The sequence below is a fragment of the Rhodamnia argentea genome, chromosome 5 (assembly GCF_020921035.1).
Source record: "Rhodamnia argentea isolate NSW1041297 chromosome 5, ASM2092103v1, whole genome shotgun sequence".
In the NCBI taxonomy this organism is placed as follows: domain Eukaryota; kingdom Viridiplantae; phylum Streptophyta; class Magnoliopsida; order Myrtales; family Myrtaceae; genus Rhodamnia; species Rhodamnia argentea.
In genome coordinates this window covers 28,822,538-28,843,694 of record NC_063154.1, presented here as the reverse complement: position 1 = coordinate 28,843,694, position 21,157 = coordinate 28,822,538, and the positions used below count along the sequence as shown (strand labels likewise).

The window sequence follows — 21,157 nt, the reverse complement described above, 5'->3', positions numbered from 1 at the left end:
TCATTTTTCATTTTACTAGAAGTAGTTTCAATGTTTCATTTTGGACAAGTTTAACTTCAAAATTAGTGTATTATTCCTCATACTTTGTTAGTTAGCCTGTTAGGTTTCTATTAATTTACTCAAATTAAACATGTGCGATATAAATAATATTACAATTTATCAAGTAATAATCTTTAATTTCTCCAAAATATACGTGAAATATGTTAAGGACATCATTACTTCCGGTTAACGTCAATATCAATCATTTTTATTCAATATCATATCACTCTAAAAAAAATTGAAAAGGTTAAAAAACAAAAATGAAGAAGGGATTGCTTGGGTCAAAACGAACAAAACTTATTTATATCATTTTACACTTGAAAGAACTCAACATACTTAATTGATTGAATTTTCCTTTTAAGATTTATTGCTTTGTTACCGTGTTGGATGATCCAATTGTTAGATAAAAATTGTAGGCGCGTGCAAGCCATGCGCCAAAGATTATGTGCAGGGTCAGCAGTGTGGGCGCGTGGGCGGCTGTAGCGAATTTTTTTTTTTCCCCACATTGCATATTTTTTGGTTCTGTCCTCCCTCACGCGAGAATATTCCTGTTTTGCAACTGGCTGACAATTTCGCGATATTTTTTTTTTTTTGCACGTAAATTTCCTGTTTTGCCTTAAATTAAATATGCGTATGAGGTCCGATCGGCGCATTCTTGGTACCGACGTGTTCCTATTGAAATGCTCTATGTTGTGGTACATTTTTGTACATGTTTGAAGCATTTAAAGGTATAAAAATACGTGTGAAAAATATGCATATAATTTGGGATATCAGTGCATTTTTAAGCTATATTTCCCTATGTTTTTTTAAAGTACAGAATATTGATTTCATGTAAATGACCATTCATGGTTCATAGATAGCATGTATAAGATGCTTGCATTTTCAATTCGAATATCAAGAGAGTAGCATGTTCTGTTTTTGTCACTCACTTCTCGCCATGAAAATGAAAAAAAGAAGAAGAGGAATGCTAGCCAAAGAAATCTAGTTGGAAAAAGCTTACAACACAAAGCATGGATTGGACAACAATACCGACATGGACTAAAGGGTTACTAGATTGTATAAGGTACACCGTTGACCGAGCACGGTGAGGGAAAGAAGAGAAGTAAAGAAAGCATGAAGTAAGCACTCTGTGAACGTCCCACGCCTCTTTACGGAAAGAAATTCTCAACCAGAACCACATTCCTTTTGCATGAGGATGTAGCTAAAAGAAATAAGAATTGAAAGGCTGGCAATTTACAATATGAATTAACTTGTTTTGAAATGATTATCCGACAAATCCATAAATGACATGAATTGATATGAACTTAATACACATAAATTTTATAATAAAAATTCAAAAATATAGTGCTCTCCAATGACATCGCTATATCACAATCTTTTACTATATAGTTATCGGGAGTGACTTTAACTACAGAATCCGAGAGTTGGTACTTGAGCTCCTTGGAGATTAATTATCCAACTTTTGTATGTATAGTGACTCTACTTTATATTCTTCATTTCAATTCAAAATCACAATTTGAGGAGTAACTCTACTTTGGCTTATTCAGCTTCTATGGTGCGGTGATCATATGGAAAGCAATCAATTTTAACCAAAGTGGGCCTTGACGATCATGCTTTGTCTCCAATATAACTATTTATTTGTTAGTTTTACTTATTTAGCTGGCTGGCATAACAATTATCCATATGTATATATCATCTTTTACAATCTCTTAATACTTTGCCGTGATTGATCCAACCCTCATTGATGTGAATTGAAACTAGCCAATTATTTGTAACGCTACGTGGCAACTTGAAATACAGAGCATGTAAACTTGTGAAGTGCTATGCCCATAAAGTTGATGCAATGATTGGATTTTTGTTATATTTAAGATCTTGACGTAGCGTTTGTTACGTATCTCTTGATTGAAGAGGGTAGTATTGCGTGATTTGACACGATCCTCACTCCAAGCTTCTCGGGAACCTGTCATCGATTTTTAATTAGATGAAAGGAATGCCATCTTTTGCATTGCAATGATGAATTAATCTAAGAAGATCTTTAATGATTAAACCAGAAAAAAAAATCAATCTTACACTTTCTGCGAGAGAAGCACGTCAAACTTTCCAAACGTACAACCCGTAAATCGGTTAACATCGGGAATACTAGAGTTGTTGATGTGTCTAATCCCAACCCTTCATCCTCTATGATGATCGTCTCCATCTTCTTGCAATCTCGTACATTTAGTTCTCTTAATTGTGCAAGAGATTGAACCATGGATGGGAAAAACAGAAACTCGAGGCTGTTACAGCCAAACACCTTCAATTGCTTTAATTTATGGAATCTCACAATTCCACAAGGATTCTTGTTCCATATGCACCTCAAGCGTGGTAATCCGCTTATAGAGATGGTGTCTAGCTCAGGAAGAGTCTCGATATTTGCACTGGTGCCTAGTCCGTCGAGGTCAAAAATTTCTTGCACCGAAACGCAAGCTTGTACCTTTAAAGTGTGTAGCTTGTGTAGTTTTACTAGTGACCTGGAGTTGATGACCTTTGCCAGAGATTTGCATGAAGAGACCTCAAGAAATTGGAGACTGCTCAGCCCCAATGGAGATTCATCGGTCCATATATCTTCCAGATTAGGAAGTCCAGCCATTGTCAAGGACTCCAAGGATGGGATTGAAACCTGACGGATAGACCCATCAGCATACGTGCTATAGCAGGTTATTACAAATGGTTGCGGAAGAAAATTTACAGACTTTAGGATAATTTTTGCATTTACAAAAATCTATGATAACAAAGGCTAGTTTACAATCAGAATAGGTACTTCACGACCACAAAAACAACTAATGAACTTCATTTTTTTTTATTTGCAATATATTCGTGGACGGTTTAGAGTTTGTATGCAATTTATTAACAATAAGGGAAACTACAGTCGTCAAGAAATAGCATTCATTCAGTTTGCTAATGACTACGAAGATTATTGATCCTTAGAGCAAAAGGAAGTACATTCAAGATAAATTCCTTCCTATAAGGTAAACCACTCCCTCTTAGGTTATGTTACTACTTCGATGTTACATTGCTCATTTTGTCGGATGATTGCCAAAAAGTACTACACTATCTCACAATGCACATTACTACCATGACAAAATTATATAGAAACTGTAGAATGACCGTGGTTATGAAAGACATAGGCAACTTACAAACAAAGGACAACATCTCATGGTGTGATCAACAAGGCAAGTTTCAATCACGAGAAGTAAATTATTATGCTATAATTCCTTAATTACAGAAAGGTATGTCTAATTTACTACCCACCTAAGGAAACTTAGCAATCTTGAAAAGTAATTTAGTACTTCATAAGGGAAATTACTGTCATAAAAGTTTAGTTACTACAAGTAACTTCCTTTTGACGCCTTCGCCATCCACCTAAGCCCGCTTGGGCTTTGCCAGACCCAATCAATTTATGCGTGAAATATTGTAATTTATATAATAAGAATAGACCTACGACAGGGCTAATTTCCTTTCGTACTTGATAAATTTATAATGACAACTTAAATTTCTCTCCATATAAGCTCATGTTTAATAACTTGTGAAACTAATATATTGCACGAGCCTTGAACTCCACCATCAACTTCAACGATAATTGTCACTGTTTGTCCTTAGTTTACTTACTTCTATTACTAACAATAACCAATTTAACAGCTTACCTACTACGCTAAAAAATTGTTAAACAATTAATTACAATTTCCACCTATTTGTCACATGTGATTTTTTTACAATGAGTTGAAAATTTCCAATATAAATAAAGAAAAATGAGGAAAAAAAAGCAATGATCTTGAAAGAGATTATGACAAAAAATAATAATAAGATGGTTGACTTCGTGAAAAGGGCTTTGAAATATATCCCAAGCATATGAAACGATCAAAGAAAAGGCTAATTTTTTTTAATTTCATTGTGCATATGGCCTCCCTATTCAGCTATTTAATTTCAATACGCCCTAATTTATATAACCACATTTTCGAAGTAAGTGTTTACCGATTTAAATCTTCATGGGGGATCTCGTGAACTTTTTCCTTAAAGTCACTCAGTAATGCCTTCGACTACGAGATATTGGCACAAGTTGAAGATGTATGTTCTTTTTTTTTTTTTCAATTAGAAGTTGAAGATTTATGTTTGTTATGCCCAAAGTGCTTACATATATCTATATCTTTTATATGCTTTGCAAGTATGAATATGCATGTAATTGTGTGCGTTTGTACTTGTAGGGCCTATGCAATGACTAAGTGCTTATTGAAACACACGATAGGGAAAAGACGTGCATCAATTAGATTAGCATCGTTGCTACTATTTGAAAACCCAAACCCCTTGCCCATTCTTCGTATTGATTTTTACCTAAGCCATCTAGATATCATATTTTTTCTTGCCGCATGCAAGCTGCAAATAACTCTAGTCCTATCACAATCTAAATTTACGTGGATTTCATTCTATTTGGTGGAGTTCTACACAATGAAGAGTAACGTAAGATTGCTTTACGCAATTACAGAGAAGGCATGATTAGGATAATGTAATTAGGCAGAAAATGAACTGAAAAAAGAAGAAGAAGAAAGAATAAGGACAATAATCTATGTCACATCTAATTAGCAAATGAACAAAAGATCATCAAATAACATATTGTTTAGATAGAAAGTTACCCGTTGCCCGTTGAAGAATGCAACTTGAGTGCCAACATGGTCGTTTGATGTACAACTTGAAGGAGCCATCCCGGCGGTACAAAAGTTCTTCATATTCGGCAGATCACGCAATTTCAAGACATGCAAATTCCGCAACTCAAGTTTGCCACAATCATCCACTTCTACAATCTCCCGCATTAAGTGACATCTAACAACTTGGATCTCTTCAAGGTGTGGAAGTTCTCTCAATAATGAAAGAGGAAACAAAACTTCCATCTTGTCGCAGTTTTCAACTCGTACTACCTTTAATGCACTGAAGGAATTGGAGGAGATGTGGTTGTTGCATATCTTTTCCAAGTTGATGAGGCTATCGAGAAGTAATGACTCCAACATCTTAAACTCTGTATGTGATGGTGATTGGAGGACGTAATGGACGGAGGGACTATTCTCGACCCGTAGGTACTTTAATTTCGGAAAGCCTTTATGTGATAACGCGCAAATACTTTGCTCAATTCCATTTAATCTGTCTAAAAAGAGACCATCAGTTTTGCCTAATAAAGTATGTATGCATCCTTTCCGTAGAATATCGCTCATTGGATCCAACTGAAGCTCCAATGTACTTGAACCGTTGCGACTTCGCCAATGTGGCACATCACCTATCCGGATTTGGTACTTGGTTAGTTTCTCGATGTTTAGATCCTCCGGGAGCACACTCGGATCAAGAATGGACACATGCAAAGTGCAGAGATTCTTCAAGTTATTCAACTCAATAAGCCCGGCATTAGTGGGTGGAGTTTGCTCCACGGCATTCCAATGATCAAAACTATTCTCCATATACAACTCCTCCAATTTCATCAAGCTCCCAAGAACACCCGGTTCAATTATCTCAAGTTTTGAGCAATGGTTTAAGTCTAACAACCGCAGCTCCACCAATTGTCCAATTTCTTTTGGCAATCGTTGAATTTTGGAGTTCGCAAAGCTGAGAACACGTAGCCACTTTAGCTCGCCAATCATGACTACATCATCTAACGAACAACCATTTAGGCACAGAGTGTGTAAGTTCTCCAAGAACTGAAACGGCGAAGGTGAACGAGTGAGCCGCACCTGAGAAAGATGTAAGACCATGAGTTTTCTCATAGAGTTGAAACATGAGCCTGGGACCTTAAGAGATTCATTGTTTGTGAACAACAAAAAGATCCGCATTTCAGGGCAATCTAACTGTTCAAGAAGCTCCTCCTTGTCGACGTAGGGAAAGCATACCGCTGTGCAACTTTTGAGCTTATCCTTCGGCAACTCTATCGCCGGCTTATCATGATTTTTCAACACCAGAAGAGGGTCATCACTTGAAGCTACTGAGGCAATGAATCCTCGAACCAAGTCGTGTATCTTGAAACCATCAACATCTTCATCGTCTTCTAACAAAAAGGATGAGGCTTTCAGGGTTCGGATCAGTGAGCTCAACCTGTCTCTCACTTCTTCCATGCTGCTATCTTCTCGAAATAACCTCGAACCCACGCCGTACCTCAGCAAGTTTTCAAGAGAGGGCTTAGAGACACCATAAACGACACATAGCCGTAACAATGACTTCACCTCCTTGCCATCTTCCCCTTTGAAACGATTATAGCTCAACTGCAGCATCTCGTTTATTCTTTCACTGATTCCTTTGTTGGTAGACATCTCAATTTGTCTCAAAACATCCTTCCATTCGCGAAAATCGGCGTCTCTAAAAACATTCGCCATTGCAATAATTAGGAAAGGCAAACCTGCACATTTGTTGAGTGCTTCATCCACCAGGGATTTGAACGGATCGTGATGAACTTTGTCGCCCACCGTCCTCTCAAACAATCTTTTTGCCTCTTCCTCCTTCAGCGCATCGAGGAGGAAGTCCCTGTCGCAGCCCATTTCCCTTCGCAAAACATCTTGAAATCTTGACGTCAACAGCAACTTGCATCCTATGACTTTGTTGTTGTGTCCGCAAGGAATGCCTACTGACTTCAAGTCAAGCCCTTTCCACAGGTTGTCCAGTATTATGAGCACCTTCTTCTTCTCCCTCACCTCCTTTTCCAACCTCGTGCGCAGACGTTCCGCTCGCGAATTGACGTACTCCACATCCTTTATGTCCAGGTCCAACGCGTGCGCAATCTCTCCTTGAATCCTCTTGACGTCTTGATTTTCCGACACGTCGGCCTTAGCGACCCAATCAAACGACTTCGCTTTCTTTATCCTCCTTTCGGCGTCGTCCAATAGGGTGGACTTGCCGACCCCGCCCATTCCGTAAATCCCGACCACGCTATTGTTGTTATCAGCAAGAGCAGCCATGATCTCCTGCATGATCAATTCTCTGGATTGGACCATGCCGTCGTCCTTAAGCTTAATTGACATCGAGGCAAAAGAAGCTGAGGCCATCGATATGGTCGACTGGACGACATCTTTGCCTTCTCTCTTGGCCGGAGTCGAAGCAGCCGCATTCCCTGGAGCAGTACCACTGAAGGAAATATACTTGAATTCACTAAATTCTTGAGCGAGTTGCTGAATGCCCTCGATCATGTGCTTGGCCTTCCTGCTGAACTGATAGCGACAACAGGGTTCGGGAAGACTCCCATAGCAACAAGTCTTGCTCGCCTTTTCGAAGTCGCCCAACAGGTCTCGCGCCTCCTTCAAGGCCTTCTCAGCCTTTGCCCGCCACTCCACGACATGACTGTAGACCTCCCGGCTATTGTTTCTGGCCACTTCCACGTCATTGTGGACCATATCAGCCTCGTACGCCAGCTTCCCGACCTCCTTCTGAAGATCCTGGGCGTAGCTCTTGGAGGAGATCACGTATCCGAATTGGCGCTTGACGGGAACAACTACCCACTTCAAGACATCCCACCCAATAGAAACAGCAGAATCCATCGACATTTTGCTTTGATTTTTCCTTTTTCGAGAAAGAAAGAGCGATCAAACGGGGAGACCGAGAGAGAGAGATAGAATGAAGAAAAAGAGCAGCAGGTAGTGAAGAAGAAGAAGGATGGTTTGGCCGAGGAGAAGAACGAGCGAAACAGAGCAAGAATGATTGTGAGGCGAAGAAGGGAAGGAGATTTGAGTGCGGAAAAGGATGACGAATCAATGGGTGAGCTTCAGTTCGGGAGATCCAACGATTTAAAATAAAAGAAAGTCCGCTGTCGGTCCTATCTATCAAGCCACCAACGTGGACCGATGTCTCCGTCCTTTCCTCCACTGTTAAGTGGCGATGCACTAATATCTAATTCATGTTGACCGTTAGGTGACGACATGTCTCGAGTCTCTTGCCGTTTCATGTATCATATTCCGAACTTTAACAGGTTTATTGACAAAATAAATAAAGTCATCAGGGGCGTTCCCTTTGTAATTAAGTTGATAAGGACCTTTTGCATAGTAACTACCTCATATATGGAGAATAAGTGCACATACTACAAAAAAAAATTACCATATGAAGTTAGCATTCTCCTCAATTAGGCAATTGTTTTGGCTACAATCTAGGGCCACAAGTGTGGAGGTTAAGCCAATGAAATATCCGGCAAAAGCAGTTAAGCTCAGGTCTTGGCATGTGCAAGTGGCTCTAACTTAAAACAGCTTTGCACGCAACTTGTGGGATTCAAACGGACGATTCCTCAGCTTCGAGCTTAAAATTTCAGCAATGCCCCAACTAACCATACCAATCCTGGAGTTAAGCAAGCATGACATTTTTGCAATAACGAGCAAGTTTAGTTTGCATTCCATAACACTTCTTAAGAAAATGATTATGTCAACATAAAAATTACCATACTACAGATATTCGATAATTTTACGAGAGAGATGCTCAATAAGTATAATGTCAAAGTAATAGTAGTATATGATGGGTATTCATCATATTGAACTCGGATATAGTTGAATGTTAGCTGGCTGAATCTCTATGCGTCTATTGGTCTCACATAACAAACATGCCCATCAAAATTGTTGGGTTGGAAAGGTCAATTTACCCCCGATTGTGTAGATGCATCATCACCGTTTGAAAATATTTTGACTAAGTAAAAACAATAAAGTCATGAGGCACATAATTCTTGTAATTTTTTTTTTGGTCGAAATAATTCTTGTAATTAGGTCGATAAGATACTCTAGTTAGTAGTGCAAAAACATTCAATTAACTTTTTTTTTTTTTTTTTCCTTTTCTTTTGGTTAATCTTTATTTGGTTGGATTGATTGATTTTTGTTGATATTGCTATGATAAAACAAAAATAGAACTAAAAATAACATGTTTTTGCCATTAACGAATGTCTTTACGTGTGAAAGTTTTACCATATATGAAAGTCATTCACCCCTATAATAGACACATTTACCAAGTACAAGTAGCACATATTTAGAGTAATACGCAATCTTATCAACATACTAGAAATTGATCGGTACATATTGCTTTTCAACGGCAAACATCTAATTTTATGGTTAGACCAATTCATTATGGAAGCCCCTCTTAAAAGATGCAACAGGAATGGCAGGATCAATCGACATTTTGCTTTGATTTTTTCTTATCGAGAAAGAAAGAGCGATAAAACGGGAAGACAGTGAAGAAGAATAAGAAGGATGGTTTGGCCGAGGAGAAGAAAGAGCGAAACAGAGCAAGAATGATTGAGAGAAGAAGAGGGGAATAAGATTTGAGCGCAGAAAAGGACGACGAATCAACGGGTGAGCTTCAGTTCTGGAGATCCAACGATTTAAAATGAAAGAAAGACCGCAGTGGGTCCCATCTGTCAAGCCACCAACGTGGACTTGCAAACCATATGTTAAACGTCGCCGTGAGTGCGATAATTTTCAAACCACAACTGAAGGACCAAACTGTTTTAGGTACATTCATTCAAGAATCTCAGAAATTCAACATGGCATGGCACTTGTTATTTCAAAATCTTATGGCGTTCAAATGATCTTTGAAAAAGTTATATACTAATCATGATTCTCAAGTGAGCATCATACATAAATCATGACACTTAATGATCCAAAAAAGAATATAATGCTTAAGTGATCGCCGTATAAAAATTATGATGTTTGTATCACGCATTTGATTATTTCTCCGCTTGACCGATCACGAGCACCAATATCTAAGTCTCTTTCCTTTCCTCCACCGTTAAGTGGTCACGTACTAATATCTAATTAATGTTGACCGTTGGGGACAATATGTCTTGACTTTTCATTTATCATATTCCGAACTTTGAGAGGTTTATTGACGGAAAGCACCTCAAATCATTCCTTTAAGTGGAAAAAAAAAACTCAGTTCATAAGGAAATATTGAAGTTGTTTAATTATTTTGCCAACCAAAAGTGTTCGATTAGAATATTTGAAATTGCTCCTTAATCTGTATATCCATTATGACTATTCGAAAAGGTTACGCCTAATTTTTAAAAACAATGTTATGACTAATTAAAGTCATCAGGGACGTTCACTTTGTAATTAAGTTGATAAGGACTTTTTGCATAGTAACTACCTAATATATGGAGAATAAGTGCACATACTAGAAAAAAAAATTACCATATGAAGTTAGCATTCTCCTAAAGTATGCAATTATTTTCGCTACAATCTAGGGCCACAGGTGTGGAGGTTAAGCCAATAAAATATCCTACAAAATCAGTTAAGCTTAGGCCCCCGCGTAGGTGACTCTAACCCAAAACAGCTTGCACGCAATTTGCGGGATTCAAATGAACGATTCTCCAATTTCGAGCTAAAACTTTCGCAGTGCCTCAACCAACTGCACCAATCCTGGAGTTAAGTAAGCATGACATTTTTTAGTAACGAGCAATTTTACTTTACATTCTATAACACTTCTTAAGAAAATGATTATGTCAACGTAAAAATTACCATACTACGGATATTCAATAATTGTACAAGAGAGATGGTTAGTAAGTATAATGTTAAAGTAATAGTAGCATATGATGGGTATTCATCATATTGGCCTCGGATATAGTTGAATGTTAGTTGGCTAAATTTCTATGCGTCTATTAGTCTCACATGACAAACATGCCCATCAAAATTGTTGTTTTTTTTTTTTGTCCAAACAAGATTGTTAGGTTGGAAAGGTCAATTTACCCCCAATTGGGTAGATGCATTATCACCGTTCGAAAGTATTTTGACTGAGTCAAAACAATAAAAGTCATGAGGCACATATTTCTTTGTAATTAGCTTGATAAGTATAAACTATAAGCTAGTTAGTAGTGCATAAAATTCAATTTTCTCGTCGTATCTAGGAAAACCAAAAACCCCTTTGTGGTTGGTCAGTACATCCTCAAGTACTTTTTTTATATTTTAAGAGGGGCTTCCATCATCAACTAATCTAAACATAAAATTAGATGTTTGTCGTTGAAAAGCAATCGCCTCCGATCAATTTCTAATATGTTGATAAGATTGCGTATTACTCTAAATGTGTGCTACTTGTACTTGGTAAATGTATCTATTATAGGGGTAAGTGATTTTCATATATGGTAAAACTTTCATATGTTGTAAAGACATTCGTTAATGGCAAAAACATGTTGTTTTTAGTGCTATTTTTGTTTTATCAACAAAAATCAATCAACCAAACCAAATAAAGATTAACCAAAAGAAAAGCCAAAAAAGATAATAAAATATATTAATTTAGATTATTTTCATTTCACGAAAAATGAATGATTTCTTATAAAAATGAATTAATGAAGAATGCATTTTATCTTTCACGAAAATATCCATATATAAATTATTGTCGACAATAAGAATATTTGTAATTAGCTAATTATTTTAAGCTATATAAGTAATCATATTTTAAAACATATTTTTTAAATTTTTTATTTTCTGTGAAATAAAAAGAGCCCCTAGTTGAAAAACATATTTTGGGGCAGTTTTAATGGTCAAACCAATGGAGGCAGTAGGTTAGGCTCAAATTCCTGCCCGGACAAATAAAATTCAAGAGAGACAGAGAAAATATTGGGTACCCAGGGGGTGCCGCCGCATTTTTACTCACGTCCACTCACAGAAGGACACGTGTCTATAGGCCCACAATTCAAATTTTTCAGAACACCCTTCCCCCACACACTTTCCTTTTTCCGTAAACACACCTTTCTCTTTCGTTCAAAAACACAGGCCGAGATCCTCGTGCTTTATGCAACTCGGTCATTTTGTTTCACATTCACTCACGCCTGCGACGACGCCCTGCTGTCTCGTCGACGAACTACGCTGCCCTTTCGCCGTCGCCTCCGATGAATCACCAAGCGAACCAAGAAGAAGCCCTAAAAAAACTAGGAAAAAGCGTCTTCCCAGATCATTGTCGCCGACACACCTTAGAGATAGAGAGAGACAAAGAAGAGACCCGTGTGCGGTTTTTTCTATTATTTTTTTCTAAATGGTTCGTGAAAGAAGAAAACGCAAAAATTCAGAGATCTTTTCTTTAATTGTTGTTGCCCCTGTTCATATGTCCGCTGCGATTCGATTCTGGGTTTATATGGGTGGTGGAAGTCGGTCTTTCCTTCACACCAAGATATCGGCCTCGGGGACCGGCCGGCGATGGATTAGTTGACGGACGTCGAGATCTTGGCGCGGGGGAGGAAAGCGGTGGCGTGCTGGAGATCGAGCATCTCGCCGTGGAGCTTGTCTGGTTCGGCATCGATGAGGACCAGCTCGTCGGCGGGATCGTGGGCAAGCAAGACCGACGAAGAAGAAAGGGGAGTCGGGGGGTCGTGGGTGAGGAAGAGGGGAAGAAGAAAGAGGGAGGGGTGTTTTTGAAAAAGGGAAAGTGAATTGAGGGGAGTCCTCAAAAAATTTGAATTGTGGGTCATCAGACACGTGTCCTTCTGTGAGTGGACGTGGGTAAAAATGCGGTGGCATCCCTGGGTACGCGATATTTTCTCAGAAGAATACAGTTGAAGTTCAAAAGGTTTACTGAATGGTAGCAAACTACTCCACGTCGTCACTGGGCCAAAATAGAAGTTAAAGAAATATGGCTGTCACTGTTAGTCGGTAGATGACTATAGTTTGACTATTGGGTGAAACTATGGTTTAAATTAGCAAATCTTTATTCACTCTTTCGAGCTCTGCACGAGGTCTCTTCTTCGAAATTTGGATGTTACGATTTTCTTTGACAACTGCCCTTTTTTGGTGTGATAAAAAAGTAGCCTCGTTCTCTTAAAAAAAAAAACTCTCAACTTTAGATTAAATCCTCAGCTCGTTCCGAACTCTTTTTTTTTTATCTCAAAAAAATCCTCAACTTTAGATTCAATTTTAAATCTATTCTAAATATTTTTATCTCAAAAAATACCCTAAACTTTAGTATCGGTTCCGAATTTATCCCGAACTTTTTTATCTAAGAAAAAAAATCATCAATTTTTACTCTAGTATCAATTCCGCCATATTAGCCATTTGTCTAAAAATTGCCATTAGTCATCTACAATTTTCTTATTATAGAACGGCTTAATTTTGGAGGACTTCTTTACTGGGGTAGAATTATAATCTACATGAAAATGTTATGTCCGTCCATCCGTACTTATCATCCTATTACTTTGTTAATGCGAATTTTTTTATCGATGTAAAATGTCACGTCAAATTGGGATAGGATCACTAAGTATACATTGTAAATTTGTGAATTTTTAGATAAAATAAAATTCGAAATAGATTTGAGATTGCACTTAAAATTTTGGTTTTTTTAAAGAGAAAAATTAAGTTCGAGGCAATGGTAAAGTGAAGATGGACGTACGCATAGTGATACAAAGTATAACATGTCCCTTGGTGTCGGATGCCAGTTGCACCAGCGCCGACTTGAAGTGTTTTTCACGCTCCGCCTCTGCAAGGCATAGTAATGGTGGGACAGAATCATGACTTTTCTCTAAACCCCAAGCCTTCACCGCAAGGGTCTTAGCAAAGAGCCAGATCACGAGAAATGAAAAAGGAGATTGGTATAGACTATGGAGCTTAGTTTAAGACTTCATTATACACCAGTCAATTTCTCGAGTATTGGAATGGATGATTTTCGGTATTATTGTCCCTTTAATGGACCGGTCACCATTATCAATGTCCATATCTCCGTCATTTCTCCCATTGCTAATGAACATGCATTTATGAGATATCCATCTTTTCATCCTTTCCCACCACTAATGTACTAATCCTAATCCATCCTTTCTTCTATGGTTAATAGAAAAATATTGATTAGGTACCAATCCTAGACCTGCTCATTGCGCAAGTCAATGACATCATATTCAAAATATAGAAGCAACATCATAATTAAGATAATTGTTAGATTAGAATATCAATTGTAACTGTTGCTTTAGATGTAACTTCAATTAGAATTGATAGATTAGAATTTTTATTGAATATTGCTACTCCATACTTGATAAAGTTAATAAGGAAATCGATTGTGAACCATGACATTGCTTCGTAGTCCCTCATTCTAATTCTAGTTATCACAAATGCTTGGGTCTGTTTAGAGTTTTCACTTCTAAGATTCATGTTCCAAATGTTGCGGTTTTTTATGCTTTCAAAACCATACAATTATTCACAAATAGGTTTATATGTTTTTTCATAATCTATAAAACCTAATTATTGTATTTTTCAAGTTTTTTTTAGGGAAAGCAAAACATAGAAAAATGTAACTAAAAAGTCTAAACATATAGTACAAGTTAACTGTAGAAGTCCGACAAAAATGATGATGGAATCTTTTCAGAATCACTCTTGCATATTCCGAGTTCATGACAATCATTCTGAACAACATTGTCAATATGAATATGAATATAAATCTTTTCAGAATTGTGTTCATGAACAGATACTTTCAAAAGTGTCCGAGTTGTTCAGATTCATCTACTTACTTAGAAAATTTTCAAGTTTTGTGTGAGGTGTTGTAAGAGTGACTGAGAGGATCATCTCTTGTAACCTCCGTCGATTCATTCTAGTAGAATCCAGCCAATCGGCTATCATCGTGGGAGAGTGGACGTAGGCCTAACAAGCCGAACCACTATAAATTCAGCGTGCAATCTCTCTTTCTCTAAACTCTTAATATTTTGTTAGACCGCATGCACGTTGTTTCACTGTTCTCATTCTAATTGGACTTGAAACCGTTTAATTCGGCATTAAGTTTCATGTTTGTTCAGAAGCACCCATTCACCCCCTCTAGGTGTTATTGCTAGATACAACAAACACAAGGTGAGCATTCGCATTCCAAATGTATTTAACAACTTCAATAGAAAATGTAAATAATTAACTTCAAGTATGAACAAAGGCACCGTAGGCTAAAACTAACATTTGGAATAATATATGATAAATATATTCTTAGACCCGCGCAACGAACATGCAAGAGTAGTGAGTGACGGTGGGTCTCTCAAATAGTTTACAAATTGTAGTTTGATTATTGAAAACGAGACGATAACCCTTTGACAAGTCCATCGTCTGCAATCATCTCAACAACTTGAGTCACCGACCGCTTTCACCTACATGAAAAAAAAAAAAGTTACGAAAATTAATTAACTTAATGTATGAACAATGGGAAAATCCATTAAAACTAACATTCAGAATAATCCATAAAAAATATATTCTTAGACCCGTGCAATTTATGAATATCTTGCTACTTCTATATTAACTTCATCTACAAATTATCACTAACTGTATTTTCTAATCAATAGGGAGAAAAGATGGCCACGTCCCCGACATACAAGTTTGATAGTTCCACATGAACTTCATCTGGTCCTACTACTCATGAGTGAGTGCGTGGTACCGAATGATATTGTTCCTCACGTGATTCCATTTGTCATAACAATGAATTATGAATCTTCTTACTTAGTAGCACATTCGCTATGCTTAAACTTTTCGTTGTTTGTCGAACCCTACTTCAGTTTCTATTCCTTTGTGCCTTTTTAGGTCTTTTTTTTTCCCTATTATGCTTTGAGATTCATTATAATAATAGTAAAAAAGAAACACGAAAGATTACCTTGTCCATCTCCCGATTCCAAGAATCAGCTTTTGGAAGAAACACTTCTGCCAAGTGCCTGGAGGTGCTTTTCCATATACCAAAGAGTATGATTTGCCTTTTCATTGTACCAAAGAGCACAAATATACACTATGAATCATTTACATTAAGGGCTTGTCTGAAAATCAAATGCCGCCATAGATAAATTAACAGAACCAATTATAGTTTTCATTACAGATGTAATTAGATTGCAAATGCACAGATGCCAATACTTTTGTCTTGGCCGCATGCCGCCACAAGATTTAATTCACGTATTGCTAGGTGACCCTGTGCGCCAATTCGGGTTATGACGTAACAAAAGGGCCTTCCTCCTTTGATACCCACGGAAATAAAGGTAAATCAAGCATTCTGTTTACCATTTTATAGAAGGAAACTCTTTGTCAAAAAGTAAAGAGTCGCACCTATTTTTCCTGTTTGTGCCTTGTACCAAGGCAAAAAAGCACATGTGGACCCTTGGAATTTCCATAGTACTTAAGAAAAATTCATAATTTTGATAAGTATAGATAAACGATTGTGATAAATAACATATGTAATTTCTTTCGTACTATTAGTACTTCCATTGATATTTGTATGTGGGTGCTTGCCTAAACCAAAACCGGGCGACGATTAAAGCTCGAAATGCATATAAAACCTTCAATGACTGATTGCAATATCTAGTCGATAAGACAATGCTAGCATTCAGCAAGAGCGTGGTGAATTAGGACTTCTCACGCTACTAAATGTTGCAAATCAAAACACTTGTATTTTATTTGATCTCACGTGGGACTCATAACATTCAAAATTTGCGATTAACCGAGATAAACTAAAATTTATCAGCTGAGCATGATCATTCATACTAGCAATCCAACGGTTCAGAACCTTAACAAAGACCATAAATCACAAGAAAGAAAAAGGAGATGAGTATGAATTATGCAGCTCGATCATCTCACCTTAGTTAATTCCTTGGGAAGCTGAAAACTTGGCAGCACACTGCTCCAAGTCGTCACCAGCCAAGCGTGAAATTAAAAAATGACCGTTCTCGGTCTTCTCAATTAGGACAACAATTGCCGACTTAAACTGAATTCTTTGCTTGATTTCTTCCCATAATATTATTTCAATTGAAATCCCATCAACCGGGTCAAAGAATATAATAAAAAATGACTACCCGCTGTTAAAGTAAGAAAATGATTCGACTTGGATTATCGCTTGTTTAATAAGTCATTTTTATTGTCTATCATTATTCATAAAACAAAGTGTAATTAAGAGAACAAGTGGAAAAGGACAGGCCACACCCACCCACGCACGTTATACAGTCTGTCATCATCGATACAACAAATGTAATCAATAAAGAGACCAAACGGGCAAGACCAGGCCACATTGACGTGACATGTATATCACTAGAATTCTAAAAACCATTCGAAATGAATTTAAGACGTCAAAACTCAACTCTATGTTGGTCTTTATGGATTTGCGTCATATCCATATTCAATCCATTTTGAGTTTAATAAAACGAGCAAAAAAAATACATTGCCACTATAATGGCGAAGATTCCTTTTGGTGCCTTCCCATACTGTCGAATTTAAAGTTGAAGATGGTAATGGGAATATGATTCGCAAGGTTATGCAGTGCTTGTCTTATTGTTCATTTAATTGATAGTCACCATTCCTATTGTCCGAGTCTCCGAATCCTTTCCTTCATCACTAATGGACAAACATTGGTAGGTATTAATTTCAAACCCCCTCCTTGTGCAGGTCAATGATATCATAATAAAACGTAAGAAGTAACATTATATTTAAGCTTATTGAACAGAAAAAAAAAATTGATGTTTAAGTTTCAAAATGGTATACAGATCGAAACAGATCTCAAAAATAAAATGACCTTATTTTTTTCTATATGTTGGATAGCAACTTTTGTTAATATTCTACTTAATGACACAAATAGTCCCTGAACTTTGACTTAATGTGCAATGTAGTTCCTAAACCTTAATCCATTGTGCAATGTGGTCCATAAATTTTTAATTTGATCAACATGATTCTTGAACTTTTAGAACATATTCAACTTAGTCCTTGAATCCAAAGAAGATGTTCAATATAGTCTTTATATTGATTCAAGTTCGGGGATTAAGTTGAACATGTTTTAAAATGTCAGGGACCATATTGATCAAATTAAAATTTCAAGGACCATATTGCATATTGGGTTAAAGTTCAGGGATGATATTGGTCAAATTAAAATTTCATAGACTATATTACATATTTCATTTAAAATAAATTTAAAAATAAGCTTAAAAGTTAAATAAAAAAAAACTCCATATACAATTACCGCCAACTAATATTTTTAATCAATAAATTGACAAGACCCTTAAGTCACCAACATACAAGTTTGCCAGCTCTTTCAAGAGGAGTAAGTGACCTTGGGACACTCAAATAGTTGGCAAATTGGGGTTCGACTACTCCTGCTATGTATTTTCAATATTTTCAATATTGCTATTCACGTGATTCCACCTTTTATTGACCATAAAATATGGATTTACTTATTTAGTAGCACATTTAACTTTCGTCTTGGGTACATGCCTTGCACGAGATTTGATTCACTTATTGTTAGGTGACCATGTGCACCTAGCTGGATTATGATGTTAAAAAAAAAGGTGTTCATCCTCCTTTCATACTAAAAAAAATAAAGGTGAATAAGGCATGAAGACGAAAGATGCCAGTTGTATTAGCTGTCACTTGAGGTCTTTTTCAAACTCCTCCTCTGCAGGGAATCCTTGGGAAGCACAAAACAATGTGGACAGAGTAATACAAAACTTTATTAGGTACTAGCCCTAATGTTGTCTGAGTCACCATCTTTACTATATAGAGATGGATGATTATTTGCATTTTTCTTTATATTCATTGACTAGGTATCCATCCTTCCTTCACTATTCATAGCCAAACAATTAATAAACAAACATTGATTAGGTAAGCCATCACTTCCTCCGTGTTCAATGGACAAACACTGATTAGGTGCCCGTCCTGAACCCGCTGGTTGTGTTGGTCAATAAAATAACCTATAAAATATATGATAAGTTATAACTAAGCTACTCGCTACGTTAGAATGTCAATTACAATTGTTAGACTAGAACTGCTAAGGAAATTAAACTTTTCCTAATTGCTCCGTGGTCTCTCATTTTGATTGTAGTTATCCTTTTTCCTTTTCATTACTAATAAACCTAAACTATATCTTCGCTCTTAGTTATTGTGGGCGAGAGCAAAACGCAGAAAAATGTACTTAGTGTAAGTGCAGCCGAATAGAACTAGAAGTTGAAAAATGTGATGATGGAACGCGGCATGGAATCTTTTCGGAACCCTCTTGCATGTGCCTATTTTATGACAATAATTTAAAAAAAAAGGTTATTAAAATCCATGTTAATTATTGCCGAGAGCTGCTGTGCCACGTGAATCCCGTTAAAAGTGAATATTTCACAAAGGAAGCTACTATCATGACGGTCTGATAGTACTGTTAGTTATTTTTAATCACACGATTTCCCAATCAATAAGTATTTTATACAAAACACGTAGTGATTGTGTGTGAATTTACGGTTTAGATTATACTGTATCCGATAGTATTATCGGAAAACCATTTCCGTTCACAAATTACAAAGGCATTTTTCATGTAGGTCCCACATCGTTGGCTAAAAGGCGTACATGGATGGCTTAGTATTTACTAACTAATATGAAGCTTGCCGAGTTTAGCTGCTCCTAAGTTTCATTAACTTACGATCATCTGTAGGAAAATATTTTTTCAAATCACTCATTTTTTGCAAAACAGACAAAGCCTTACTCGTGTCTTAATCCTACTACATAACATTATATGGTTTGATAGAATGATCAGATTAAATGACAGCTGTGGCATAGTATAGCTAGAGCCCGTTATACACTTCTCCTTCTAACTCCTACAAGAGAATGACAAAAAGTAGATGAACATGAGATCTGATCCGAATAGTGATTCTGAACACCCTTCTCATCCAAACATACAGGGCATACACACAGCTCCTCTAATTTGTGCATTCCCACTTTGTTTTTCTTTAACTTCTCGCGTTACTAACACATAACAAAAGGCCATAAACTCACAAAGTTACCAACACTTGCATCTCATGCCCGAGTTTCTCCTCCTCCACCATCTCCTCTGCTATTTACAAACATTGATTAGGTACTAGACCTAGACCTGCTTCTTGTGCGGTTCAATAAAATCACATATAAGATATAGAAGTAAAATATTATTAAGCTAGTTGTCAGATTAGACTGTCGACTGCAATTGTTACATTGGATGTAACTAATTACAATTGGAATTGTTAGATAAGTACTCCCGAGGAAATTAAACTTTTTCCTGCTCTTTATTGGCATTTTACACCAGTTTACTTTCTTGAATACTGCTATTCTATGACAAAATTAGTAAGGAAAACGATTGAGAGCCACAACTAACATTGCTTTGTTTTCGCTCTTTCTTATTCTTGTTAGCACAAATGCTTGGGACGTTTGGACTCTTTTACTTCTAACACTTATCTTCCAAATATTGCAGTGGCTTTCAAAACTATACGATTTTGATAACTAGGGTTATATGCTTTTTCATAATTTAGAAAACCTAATTATTTTCATTTTGCAATCTTTTTTAGGAAGGCAAAATGCAGAAAAAAGGTACTTAAAAAGTGTGACAAATAGAACAAGTTAACGATATAAGGCGTAAGGCCAAAAAAACCTATGTAAGGCGACTCTGACAACAAAAAATAAAAATAAAAAAGCTATAGAAGGCAACAAAAACAATAATGGAGCGTAGTATGGGATCTTTTTATAATCCCTCTCGCATATTCCTAGTTCATGACAATAATTTCGAAGAACTTTATTAAAATGAATATAGATCTACGGGAAAAAAAAATGACTAAGAAGAGACTTGGACAATAAAGAAATCTTGTTGAAAGTGGCATTTCACAAGTTACAGAAGTTGTTTCCATCTGGGCCGCACCGTGCTACTGACGACAATTTCATTGACCAAAGCTCGTTAATCGTTGACTCAATAATTAGAGAAAAGAACACAATGAATGTCAAAAATTATGTACAACACTCATTTTAATATCAAAAGTTTTTGCCAAATCACTTAAGTATCAAATCAAAGAAAAAACTATTTTTTAAGTGCCTCCGACGAGATATGTCGGCCAAACTTAATTCGTGGCATTTAAAATCAAATTTCATATTTTGGCCGATTGATCTTCCAATATGCTAGTTTCAACAATTCTCGTTCTTTACACTTCTTCCTAGCTGCTTGGCCTGTAGTAGGTATCTGGTTTACTTCTTTAGGTATCAGCACTATAGCTTTCAACCTAAATGGTTTCAATTTCAACCAATCCGTAGTTGATAGTCAAGGTCGTGTAATTAATACCTGGGCTGATATTATTAATCATGCTAATCTTCGTATGGAAGTTATGCATGAACGTAATGCTCATAACTTTCCACTAGACCTAGCTGCTGTCGAAGCTCCATCTACAAATGGATAAGACTTT

At 36.7% G+C, this 21,157-nt stretch overlaps 2 protein-coding genes across 2 annotated transcripts; both read right to left on the bottom strand.

Moving 5' to 3' along the window:
• Window positions 1-2,074: 2,074 nt before the first annotated feature.
• LOC125315309 lies at window positions 2,075-2,780 on the bottom strand. Its single transcript, XM_048279761.1, has one exon. The coding sequence runs from the start codon at window positions 2,666-2,668 to the stop codon at window positions 2,075-2,077; it is 594 nt and encodes a 197-aa protein (XP_048135718.1). The 5' UTR covers window positions 2,669-2,780.
• A 1,719-nt stretch (window positions 2,781-4,499) lies between these two features.
• Window positions 4,500-7,625, bottom strand: LOC125315308 (disease resistance protein At4g27190-like). Its single transcript, XM_048279760.1, has 3 exons — window positions 5,946-7,625; window positions 4,707-5,789; window positions 4,500-4,514 (listed from the first exon to the last, which is right to left on the bottom strand). Exons 1-3 carry the CDS (start codon window positions 7,584-7,586, stop codon window positions 4,500-4,502), a joined length of 2,739 nt encoding a protein of 912 aa, XP_048135717.1. The 5' UTR covers window positions 7,587-7,625.
• Between the last annotated feature and the right edge of the window lie 13,532 nt (window positions 7,626-21,157).

Coding starts and splice junctions, on each gene's coding strand:
- LOC125315309 (XM_048279761.1), bottom strand. CDS start 2,668: ATGGCTGGACTTCCTAATCTGGAAGATATATGGACCGATGAATCTCCA.
- LOC125315308 (XM_048279760.1), bottom strand. CDS start 7,586: ATGTCGATGGATTCTGCTGTTTCTATTGGGTGGGATGTCTTGAAGTGG. Junction 5,790..5,945: donor AGCTCAAAAGTTGCACAGCG/GTATGCTTTCCC, acceptor CATCTTTCTCAG/GTGCGGCTCACTCGTTCACC.